Below are 11,945 nucleotides of genomic sequence, written 5' to 3' on the forward strand. Positions count from 1 at the left end.
TGCTGTTGTCTGTTCGAGGGCAGGTCTCCCCCCTCCCAAGAACTGTCACTGTCCCAGAATAAACGCAGAGATGTCCTCCCTGAAACAGGATGCTCGGGGGAAAGCTCCACCTGTTTGCTTCTGCTTGGGGTACAGGCTGGGCCTGCCACGGGGCTTTGGTGAAAGGCCAACGTGTCTTAGGGCGGGGGGAGGAAACGTGGCCCACCCAAAGAGCGGGACCCCTGCCCTGAGCTCCACGCGAGGCTCGCAGCATTTTGCCCAAGCCAGTTAACAGACACTCAGCCCCCAAGCAGCAGAATTTTGCGTACAGTTTTAAATCACAAACACACACAGACACACAGAAGAAAATCAAACTCCTGTTTTCTCTGGCAAGAAGTGAATGCGGAATTGGATGGTACTCGATACATTCTACAGAAACTTCCATTTGGAACACAACAGTTAAGACAAACACGGTTTCTTTCCTAGCACTTGAGAAAAGGCAAATACTGTCCTCAGCCCCAGGGCAAGACGGCTTGTCGTCCCCCCCCCCCCTCACCTCTGCCCCTGAGAAGGGCTGGGGTCCCCCTGCAGAGCCATGCTGCTGGAGGAGGGGCTGCCTGCCTCGGAGGGAGCCCCCTCTGCCTACCCACGGAGACCCCCCCCCCAACTGTGGCACTTCCTGGGAAGGAACAATCCGGTTCATAATGTAGCTTTTTCTTGGAAAAAAAATTGACAGCCCACTGTGATGGGATTGTTGTAAACCAAACAAAACAAGGAAGGGCTCAGAGAGCAAAAGCACAGGCAATGCCACCAACCACCTACGGCAGGACTAAGCAAAACGCTTCAAATTCACTCTTACACGTAACTTGCAAAAGCCAACAAAAATTTAAAAAGGGGGCAACATTCACCACTGATGACTCCCATGTCCCGTTAGCTCCTTTGAGGTCGGGCACGAGCAGGAACAGCCAGGCCTGGGGACTCCGAAGGCCTCCCTGCCCCACGAGGAACAGGACTGTGGCTCCCTCCCCAACAGGCTCTGGGCCCGCCAGCCCCGGCCTGGGCATTTCGGCTTCAGAAGGCAAGAAGCTGGCGACATTTTTGCACACGAGAGTCTAGCTGCCAGCTCTGGACGTGAACAGATTCCCCCGCTGGCCTTTCAGCACTTGTCGGAGGCCAAGCGGGCGGAGTCGGGTGGATTCTGGCACATGGTGCTCTCAGAGAGGTCGCCAGAGCTGCCGCCCTTGTGAGAAGTCAGTGCTGGTCAGGGCATCGGACGCAGCAACGGCCAGGAGAAGTGAGGCTGGCCCAGGACAGCCCCCTCCCTCCCCATCTTAGCACGAGGAGCATGCAGCCAAAGCAGGAGAAATGAATTCAGCGGCGGCATCTTTCGCGCATGATGTATTTATAGGTATCTGTGAGGTTTTTCCTTTTAAAAAAAGACGACTTTCATAAACTTAAAAATTCTCCGGGAGGCATCGGATGGGTTCTGCCAAGGGAGGTTTCGGAACGGGGCCTTCCGTCTCCTTGGCAGCATCTTATGCGGTGTTCATAAATAGGGGGGCGGGGCAGAGAGGAAGAGAAAGCCGGGAAGAGAGGATGGAAAAGTCACTCTTAAATTAGTGTTTCGGGGCTGGGCGGCTCTCTCATTTCAAGCGTTCGATGAGTCCCTCTGTGAGTCCCAAGTGCAGCAGCTGGGAGCTGGAGAGCTTTGCCAGGTGAGGGAAGAACCCCAGCAACTTCTCCCAGGATAATTCCAGCAGGCTGGGCACCACCAGCCACATCTTAAAGAGAGACCCAGTCCGTCGGTTTTGACCGATGTCCACCACGCCGCCGTGGACGTACATGCAGCCAGCCTAGAACAAGAAAGGAAGTCGGCCTGTGGGTGGAGGGAGGGGCTCAAAGCATCCAGCGGCCGCTCAAAGAGTCCTGCTGCCTTCTGGTTAGAGAGAGGAAGGCTCAAAGGGGAGGTGGGGGGGGAGAGAGACTTCTTCTGATAATGCAGGCACGGTGGGTGCCTGTCCAGAGTCTCCTCTCAACTGGGCATGGCTACGTCTCATGGCGGCTCTGCCAGGGCCCAGCCTGATCAGGAGACGGGGAATGACAGGACTCCACTAGGTTGAATTCAGCTCTTTGCAGTGCAGTGATATTTGCAGAAAGGGGAATGGGGGGGGGGGGGGGAGCCAGCATCCACTTACCGGAGTCACCGCAGCGCAGTGGAAGTAAACCGGCTCTGGCATGGTGGCCGGGAGCTTCACCCACTGGAAGGTCTGCAGGTTCAGCTTCCACACGTCTCCGAGGATCACTTCTCCGTTGTAACCTCCGCACACGAAGACGTCTGCATTTGCAGCCGAGACACAACCGAAGGGGACATGGGTCGGTGGGGCCATGGACAAGACCCCCTGGGGCTACGTTCTAGCTAGGCAGGAGAGCACTACGGGCTTTCTCAGCTCCCTCCCTTGCCGGTGAATTCTTTTCAAGGGTCGGTTTTGATTCCCAAGCTTGCCTAGGTGTTAGTGCCCAAGCACTGAAGCCCTGCCACTTAAGCCCCTGATGCGTGGCCTGACTGGGGCTGGGGGAGGAAACAGCCATGGGGAAGAGCCACACCTGTCCATATCCTAGGTACACCTGGAGAAAAGTTCTCATCCGAGCCCATTCAGCCAGCAGTTTCTCTCCTGGCCTGGATAGCTGGCAAACCCAGTCAGAACTCAAAAACCAAGCAGAGCCAACCCTGGCTGGTATTTGGATGGGAGACCTCCAAGGATTTGAGTAGCAGTTCCTCCAAGGAACACCAGGGGTCAGGACATGGGGAGAGGCAATGGCAGGCTACCTCTGAATACCCCTTGCCTGCCTGCCGGACAGTCCTCAGGTCTCCTAGATATACTACGCACGTCCCATAGGATAAATACATACATTCTCTCCCAGCAGCCCTTGCAATCTCTCCAGCATACTGACTCTTCCCCCTCGGAAGTTAAGGTGTTTGTGAACGCTCCAAGATGCTCAAGGCCGGGGGTGGGGAAAGCTGCAACTGGGCAGCTGCCGTCGTAGCCCAGTTACGGTTCCACTCCACCCTGCATGAGAAATCTTGCTGGGCCCGTAAGCGCAGGACGGGTGGGCCAGCTGGGCTTACCGTTCTTTATCTGCACGCAGCTGTGACATCTCCTGGCGGCAGGGAACTCTGCGGGACAAAAGAGCAAAAGAGCGGGTGAAGGAAAGACAAGCAGCCCAGTGAGGCAAACCCCCCCCCCCCGCTTTGTTGGAGTAAGAATTAAAGCCAAAGGAAGGAGGGTGCAGAATGCCCGGCTCCTCTCGAGCAGGTCTTCCGTGTCCCCCAAGGAGGTGTATACCTTTTGGATGAAGCTCTCTGCGACTTCTCCCCAAGAGCCAGTTGGACTCTCAGTTACGCACACATGTCCCTCCCGCACTCCCTCTGCGAAAGCCCTGTTTTGATTAGCCCACCTTTTTTCTTGTAAGGCTTGGTTGTGATCTCCTCCCAGGTGTTTGTTTCGAGGTTGTAGGCGTGGATCTGGAGAGACAGAAGGGATCCAGTGACGCTGGGAAGGATCCTGGGACAGCCCTGGGCAAGGACGGAAGCCCAGACCCTCCCAAGACCCCTCTCCACTCACGAGGGACGGCCAGCATCACCACGGACAGGCCTGGGCAGGAGGGGGCAACGCTGTCTTTCAGCATCTGGCTGCCCCCAGGAGCATTCCAGGCAGGACACGGGGGGGGGGGCTCTTAAAGACGGGCACAGTGGGGCAGGGCGGGAGCACAGCTCGCTTTTGCTTTTGCCCTCACAGCCCACCTAAGGGATGGTGTGGTGGTGAAGAGGGGCCTCTAATCTGGGAGGTGGGGGGGGGGAGATTTTGTTCCCTGTTCCTCCTCCACATGCAGCCAGCTGGGTGACCTTGGGCCAGTCCCAGTTCTCCACCTCACTTACCTCACAGGGTGTCTGTTGTGGGAAGAGGAAGGGAAGATAATTGGAAGCCGCTTTGAGCAGTGAAAAACGGGATAAGCAACAACTCTTTTTCTTCTGTTTGTGCAAAATGGGGGGGGGGCATCAGAATAGCCCTGCTGGGTCAGACCACGGAGGGTCCCTCCAGTCCAGCCTCCCGTCTCACCCAGGGGCCAGCCAGTTCCTCTGGAGGGCCAGCCACAGGGCAGAGAGGCCCAGACATTATCCTGATATTGCCTCCTGGCTCTGGGATTCAGAGTCCGACTACCTCTGAACATGAACATCAGAGTAGTTCAGCCGTGGAATCGGCTGCCTAAGGAGGTGGGGAGCTCCCCCTCACTGGCAGTCTTCAAGCAAAGGTTGGATACACACTTTTCTTGGATGTTTTAGGATGCTTAGGGCTGATCCTGCATTGAGCAGGGGGTTGGACTAGATGGCCTGTATGGCCCCTTCCAACTCTATGATTCTATGAACGTTCACTTCATTCACCTGGGCTAGTAGAAACCTGTCCTCCTTTTAATGCTGTCTGTGCCTCTGGCCATCACTATGTCATCTGGCAGAGGATTCCCCATTGGGCACTGTTCCTGGGGCCCCGCCCTCCCAAATCAAAGCCCAATGCCCTTCCCTCAGCTGTCTGCTCAAGCCCCCCCAATTCCCAGTCTCTCCCACCGTTCGGCACTGACTCTTTCTGCAGCATGAGCTCTGCTGCCTCTCGCTTTTCTCCCCCGGACAGCAGCGAGCGGTCACCGTGGCAGAAGACCTCTGCTGCTCGGCCGGTCACCTTGTCCAAGGAGTAGGCTGTCCAGGAAGTACCACCTCCCAAGATGTAAATCCTCTGCCCGTCGTGTGCAATTTCATGCCTGTACCTGACAAGGCAATGAGAGAAAGGCTGTATTTCTAGACTCCAGACCACACTATAAACACAAGCACACAGTCAAGTTCCTAGTCCCTAGGATATGCTCTAGGAAAGAAAGGCAGCATGGTATAGTTAGGTCTCATCAGATCTCAGAAGTTCAGCAGGGCTGATTCTTGGAGGAGAGACCACCAAGGAAGACTCTACAGAGGCAGGCGATGGCAAACCACCCCTGAGTCTCACTTGTCTTCAAAGCCCCTTGCTGGGGTAGCCATAAATTGAGGGGAGACCAAAGGAGACCCTGCGGAGCCAGGCAGTGGCAAACTACCTCTGCTTCTTGCTTGCCTTGAAAACCCCTCACTGGGGTAGCCATAAGTTGGTACTTGGAAGGGAGACCACCAAGGGAGACTCTGCAGAGGCAGCCAAGAGCAACTCCCCTCTGCTTCTCCCAGGCCCGCCCTAAAGGACCACCCCCATACCATGGCCAGCAGCAGTGCCACGAGGTGCCCTTCTGAAGCCGGGTGCCCCCCCCCCCTCTGGGCTCACCTCTCCTCCGGCATATCACAGTGCAAGTTGTTTGGCTTCAGCTGGATCCATTCGCGGGTGTTGAGGTCCAGCTTGTGCAGGTCTGTGCTGTAGATGTAGCCGGTGGTTCCTCCAAACACATACAGCGAGCCATTAATGATGGCCATCGCCTGGCGAGGAAGAGAGGGGGGGATGAGGAGAGGCAAAGCGAGGGGGGGGGGTCCAGGCTAGGTCTCCCATGGGTCAGATGTTTGGCTCACTCTTTAGTGAACGGGGCAAGACCACCATTCTTCTCCCAAACCACCAGTTGGTCCTGGCCTTGCACGCTTTCAGCAGCTGGGCCTAAGACAAGACAGGGACCACCTCCTCTCTCCTCCTGAGAGCTTCTCTGTTATCCTGTTGACACTTTACTTGCGGTCTACCAACAAGTAAAAACGGCCCTGCTTAGGAGGGCATGAGTGCCCCAGAATCTTGGCTTGTGCAGTTAGATTTAGCCACGGCTGGAATGCCACATTAGTGCCTGTCTCGATTCCTAACACTGCATATATTTCTCAGTCCCCCCCCCCCCCAAGGATCCCTACAAGATAGAAAGGCAGAACGACAAGTTGATTTTTTAAAACAAGACTTGGATATAATTTTTATGATATGGTGGCTTTTTAAAGAACTTTGTAAAAAAGGTTTAAATTTTTAAAAATCACTTTTAAAAGATACCCCACTGACCGGCATGGGAGGGACTGCCTGCTGAACGTCTCCCGGTGAATGAGGATTTTTAGAAGTTGAACCACAAGGGTATAGGGCGGCCCACCCACCCGTGTGATTTTTCCCAACAAAGCAAAGAGCTGAATTTTGACGCCCTCCAGGATTCCCAAAAGGGTTCCCTGAAGGGGTTAATGTCTCCAGAGAGCTTGTTCTTTTCCGGCGCCTACCATCAAGAGGAAGGGCCTTCTCGGGTGTAACAGCACGCCTTGGGACAGTGCTCATGGGGAGGGCAACATGCGGAATAATCTTAAATCCACCAGTAAGATTCCTGGGCACCCAATCAAGCCGATGGGCAGTAGGTTCAGGGTGGGCAGGGATTGAAATAATAATTCACTGCCAAAAGATGTCCTGATGGCCACAGGCATAGTCAGCTTTAAAAAGGGGATGAGGGCCGTTCACGGAGGATATGTTTCTCAGTGGCTACAGGGCATGGAGACTGAGAAGAACCTCCACACTGAGGGGCACTAATCCTCTGGATCCCAAAGCCAAGAGGCGGCATCAGGGGGAGGCCGTCTGTCTGGAGAAGGATGCTGGACAAGATGGACCCCTGGTCCGATCCAGCAGGGCTCTTCTGGTGTTCAGGTGCAGGCAGTGAGAAGGCACTCTGTGAGTGCTCTGAGGCTGCTGCTGTTATTCCCCAGGGGGTTCGGTACCTGTCCATAGATGCGGTTCGGCTTCTTCCCTCGGCAGGTGAACAGGGCCCAGCGCTTGTACTTCACGTTGCAGACGTGCACGTCGTTGCCGTTGCTCTCGCCAAAAGGGATCCCGGTGCCCCCAAAGACCAGGAGGTTGTTCCCGTGCAACACAACTGGCCAAACAAACAAACAAAATACATACATGCTGAGAAGCCAACTTGGCCCTTGCAGTTCGACTGTGGCAAGCCTGCTCCAGGAGTGTCTCTTCTCAATGGCCTGGCACGGCCGGAGTGATGCAGCAGCACAGAAACGGAGCAGCCATCTAGGACAAAGCTCCCAAGCCAGGGGTAGTCAAACTGAGGCCCTCCAGATGCCCATGGACTACAATTCCCAGGAGCCCCTGCCAGCGAATGCTGGCAGGGGCTCCTGGGAATTGTAGTCCATGGACATCTGGAGGGCCGCAGTTTGACTACCCCTGTCCCAAGACTTTCTGAGCCTGCAGGTGCCGCTGAGATTCTGGCATGCCGTGGTGGGCGCATCCGCTAAACGGCTGCCACAAAATGGCTGCCACTGGAGGCGGGGCCAGTGAGAAAATGGCTGCTGCGGTTTACCGTCAGCAACTCAGTGAAGATTCTCGTGATGTGTCGGCAGCGGCTCCCAAAGCAACGTCTTTTAAAACTCTACGTGGCCCGTCTAATCTCCGATAGCCAATCAGAAGCCCTGCTGGCCAGAAGCCCCACCCACTTTCTAGATACTTGGGGGGCATCAGGGCATCCACGGTCCCTGTACTGGGGCCCTTCGACTAAGATGGGTGGCCAAACCATGGCTTTCCAGCATGATGCTAGCTGGGGCTCATGGGATGTCCATCACAGTCCATGGACATCTCGAAGGCCAGAGTTTGACCACCTGCTGGAGGGATTTCAAAGCAAAGGATGTTTGGAGGCAGTTTGCCCTGACCTGCCTCTGCACAGCAGCCCTGGACTTCCTTGGGGGTCTCCCATCCAAGTACTAAGCAAGGCCAACCCTGCTTAGCTTCCGGGATGTGGAAAGGTCAGGCTAGTTTGAGCCATTCAGGCCAGGGTGATGCCCCATAAGCGTGAATACAGCCATTCCGTCCCACCCACACTCACGGGACATGGACGCCAGCTCTCGAGGCATGTAGCCTTCCGTGCCCATCTGATGCCAGGTGCTTGTAGCAAAGTTGTATCGCCAGAGCTCCCTGAAGAGCGGGTAGTTTTCATTCTCCGGCCCTTCGGACTCGGCAGGGTTGTACCCTCCAAACACGTACAGATTGGCATTGTCCGCTACGCAGCGGTGGCCGCTCCTGGCCGGCGGGACTCGTTGGCCTACAGCGGAGAAAGATGCCGGGTCTTCCATCAATATGCAAAATGGGTAACTACAGTCGGCAGCAAAAGGCAATTAGAGACACCAGCACGAGGGAACTGCACAGTGATGTGGGGTGGAAATTCTTTTTCTGAAACAAGAAGTTTGCTGACGTATTTTTCTGTGGAAAAATTTCCACCCCGCATAGAACACTGATTTTGAGTCCCATGGTACCTTTAAGACCAATAAGGTTTTAGTCAAGAGATAAACTTTTGTGTGCAAACACACTTATTAACCCCATGTACGTAAATGTATATCGTCTGTAGGGCAGTGAAAAGACATCTTAAATGGGCTAAATGTGGAACATGGAGAATGATATCGGCTAGACATCAGGAAAACAATTATTTCAGTCAGAGTAGTTCAGCAGTGGAAGGGGCTGCCTAAGGAGGTGGGGAGCTCCCCCTCACTGGCAGTCTTCAAGTAAAGGTTGAAGTGATATACACTTTTCTTGGATGCTTTAGGATGCTTAGGGCTGATCCTGCGTTGATCAGGGGGTTGGACTAGATGGCCTGCATGGCTCCTTCCCACTCTAGGATTCTTGGAGTCTAGTTCAGCAGTGGGATGGGCTGCCTAAGGAGGAGGGGGCTCACCCTCACTGGTGGTCTTCAAGCAGCGGCTGGACAGATCCTTCTCCTGGATGCTGATCCTGCACTGGGCAGGGGGTGGGACTAGATGGCCTGCATGGCCCCTTCCCACTTTAGGATTCTAGGAGTCTAGTTCAGCAGTGGAAGGGGCTGCCTAAGGAGGTTGGGAGCTGTTTGGCCTGTTTGGTCCCTTCTAACTCTATTCTTCTAAGTCAGTGGCAGTACCCAGAATCCCTCAAGTGATCCAGCCTTCTTACTGAAACAGCCCTGCTGACCCCCCCCCACTCCCCCACTTAAGGAGGGTGCAATCGTTTTAATAAAAACAGAGAGCTGCCCATCCACAAACCATAGCTGATGGGGGCCTCTCCAGATTAAGGTCCAGACACCCGGCAATAAGATCTGCCCAAATCCTGCAAGCACAAAATTTTTTTCTAGGGATTGAATGATTGCAAACTCACATGAAATCAGTTCCACCTGATATCTGTAACCTGATAAACGCCAAAGAGAGGCTTGCAGGATTTGATTGGCCATCTAAAGTATGGAAGACGGGTAAAAGGCTTTGGCAATAGTGCAGGGCAAAATATAAGGTCCCAAATGCGATTGTGGTGCAGCCCATGAATAGAAGTCACAAACACAGAAACCTGGCCTAATTCAGAATCAGGCCATCAGTCCACCAGGTCAGTCTTCCCCGCTCAGATTGGCAATGGTTCTCCAGAGTTTCCCTTGAGGTCTTTCCCATCACCTCCTGCCTGAGCTGCCAGGGGGTCTGTGGCTCAGTGGGGGTCCAATCCCTGGCATCTCCAATAAAAAAGGACCAGGCAATAAGCAATGGAAACGCACCCCCCCCCCCACACACACACACCCTGTGACACCCAGGAGAGCTGCAGCCAGTCCAAATAGACAATTCTGGGCAGACCGAGAGTCTCATTCAGCAAAAGTCCCCTTCGTGTGTTCATCATAGCCGATCTTAATTAAGAATGCCGAAACTGTAGTTGTTGTTTTAATGGATTTTAATGGGGTTTAAGATGTTCTAACCCGCCACGAGCCGCAAGGGAGTGGCAGGGAATAAATGGAATACTAATACTAATACTAATAATAATAATGATGTTGATAATGATGATAATGATAATAATCAGCCCCAGGGCATCTGCCCGGCATGCAGAAAGCCCCAGGTTCGCTCCCTGGAAGCATCTCCGGTTAAAAGGACCAGGCAATAGGTGGGGTGAATGCCCTGGGCCGGAGACCCTGCAGAGCTGCTGCCGGTCAGAATGGGCAGAACTGACTTCAGTGCTGGAGCCTCTGCTGAGCTTGCAGGAGGGGTCGTGTCCAGAGGGCCAGGCAGCTGGAGCTAGCCAGGAGGGACACGAAGCCAACCTCTGTCACCAGAGTCCGTGTTTGCTGCTGACTGGGCCTTCCCAGGGCAAACCCGCAGAGCCCAGGAGAGGTGGTACCCCCAGAGGCCATCTAGCCTGACCTGCCTGCCTGCCCCCTCCCACCTAGGGACGCCCACCCAAGGGCGAGCGCTCCTCCCCCCCCCGCGGGATAGACTGCCCCTGGACGCTGAGGCTCTGCGCGGAGGAGGCCCCGCCCCCCACTCACCGCCCCTTCCCGGGCCCGGCGGGAGCCTGACGAAGCGGTTGAGGAGGCCGCCGTGCGAGGCCTGCGCCGCCGGTCCGTCTCCGCTGCCGCCCCCGCGCTGCCTGTTGCCGTCCCAGGCCTCGCCGTCGGCCGCCGACATCCTTCCGCCGCCCTCAGCCAGCAGCCCCCGACCAGCTCGGCCCGCACGGAACGGCGGGGAGGGTCCTCCCGCGTAGCCAATAGGCAGCCGCCGTGCGCGGCCCCAGCCAATGGGAACGAAGGTTCCTGGGAGAGGGCGAGGGGGATAGACTGCCCAGGCAGCCAATCGGCGACCGCCGTGCACGGCCCTAGCCAATGGGGACGCAGCTTCTTGGGCCGGTTTAAAGGAGAGGGCGGACGTCACCCCTACCCCGAGAGAAGGTAAAAAGCAGGCTGGAGCAATCGAGAGCCGACTTCGCCCGTAAGCTTTTCCCCCTACCGGAGAAATACGGGAGCCATCGAAGCACACGCGAATGTACGTTCCTCGAGGCATCTTGGGAATTGTAGTTCTCGGAAATAAGAGCGCGGAGTAGGAAAAGATTTTCTATTTCCCCCAGAGAACTACATTTCCCAGGATTCCCCGGTGTAAAGGCCGGGTCAGCAGCGGGGGAAATACCCAGTCGGATAGATTCAAATGGGACGCCCCAGCACAATCCAATCAGAGTCCAGTGGCACCTTTAAGACCAACAAAGATTTATTCAAGGCGTGAGCTTTCAAGTGCATGTTTTCGGGGGACTGAGGAAGAGTGCATGCTCTCGAAACCTCCCACCTTGAATAAATCTTTGTTGGTCTTGAAGGTGCCACTGGACACTGATTTTATTGTTCCCAGTCACATAGTCAGCCTTTCTTTTGGGATACAAGGGGGGGGGGGGGAGGTCAATTGAACCGCTTCCAATGTAACTGACTTCCAAAAGCAATCACGTCTCTGAGTGTCAGACGCACAGGAAACTCACAACAAAACTTATTCAAAAGAAAAGAGTTTTATTGATTAGCACTATACGCATTGGACTGAAAGTCAAATCTGACCAGAGGCCAGATTTGCCCCAGCTTATCAATACATTTCTCCCGCCCAAAACTTGACAGTTCCCAAGGAGGGGGGTAGGAGAGAAAAGACATGTGTGTTAAAACAACAGGATTCCATTCTCCCAGCCTTGAGAGAGGTGACAACAACCCTGTGAGCCCACAACAAGATAAAGGTTAACATAACATCACTACTCTACTTTATAGCTTACAAACTACAAGGCCAGGACAAGCAGGCGCCAGGCCAATCAAGCAATATAACTGACATGGAGGAACTCAGGCTAATTTATGACAGAGATTCTACAATCCTGACACTGAGGGTAGTGACCGAAGAGTTGCTAACCTCCCAGTGGGCCCTGAAAACCTCCCATATTTAGAAAATCTAGGTGGCCCCTCATCTCTCAGACGAGTCAACCAGTTCCTCTGGACAACCAATATTGGAGCATAGCGGTCAAGGCCTTCTCCTTGGAAGTACCCTGCCAAATCAGACAAATGACAGTCCATCTTTTCAGCATCCCGTCTCACGCAGGGGCCAGCCACAGGGCAGAGAGGCTGAGGCCTAAAGACATCATGAGAGCCCTGCTGGGTCAGGCCAGGGAGGGTCCCTCCAGTCCAGCCTCCCGTCTCACCCAGGGGCC

General features: G+C 54.8%; 1 protein-coding gene across 2 annotated transcripts; it reads right to left on the reverse strand.

Moving 5' to 3' along the window:
* Nucleotides 1–343: 343 nt before the first annotated feature.
* Nucleotides 344–10,509, reverse strand: KLHDC10 (kelch domain containing 10). Of its 2 annotated transcripts, none has more exons than XM_077340397.1 (9): nt 10,270–10,509; nt 7,834–8,049; nt 6,722–6,876; nt 5,331–5,479; nt 4,679–4,797; nt 3,436–3,502; nt 3,107–3,154; nt 2,175–2,314; nt 344–1,832 (listed from the first exon to the last, which is right to left on the reverse strand). In XM_077340397.1, the coding sequence occupies exons 1-9, from the start codon at nt 10,406–10,408 to the stop codon at nt 1,762–1,764; spliced, it is 1,104 nt and encodes a 367-aa protein (XP_077196512.1). In that variant the 5' UTR covers nt 10,409–10,509; the 3' UTR covers nt 344–1,761. The 2 variants fall into 2 exon arrangements, with proteins under 2 accessions (XP_077196512.1, XP_077196511.1); XM_077340396.1 differs by having other exon boundaries at nt 4,713–4,797; nt 10,270–10,506.
* Nucleotides 10,510–11,945: the final 1,436 nt, after the last annotated feature.

This window comes from Paroedura picta, chromosome 5, assembly GCF_049243985.1.
Source record: "Paroedura picta isolate Pp20150507F chromosome 5, Ppicta_v3.0, whole genome shotgun sequence".
NCBI classification, from domain to species: Eukaryota; Metazoa; Chordata; class Lepidosauria; order Squamata; family Gekkonidae; genus Paroedura; species Paroedura picta.

Excerpts from the sequence above, each read along its gene's own strand:
- KLHDC10 (XM_077340396.1), bottom strand. The coding sequence starts at position 10,408 with ATGTCGGCGGCCGACGGCGAGGCCTGGGACGGCAACAGGCAGCGCGGG. Across the intron at positions 4,798-5,330 it reads TGTGATATGCCGGAGGAGAG|GTACAGGCATGAAATTGCAC; the intron begins GTGAGCCCAGAG and ends TTGCCTTGTCAG. Across the intron at positions 1,833-2,174 it reads ACTGCGCTGCGGTGACTCCG|GCTGGCTGCATGTACGTCCA; the intron begins GTAAGTGGATGC and ends TTCTTGTTCTAG.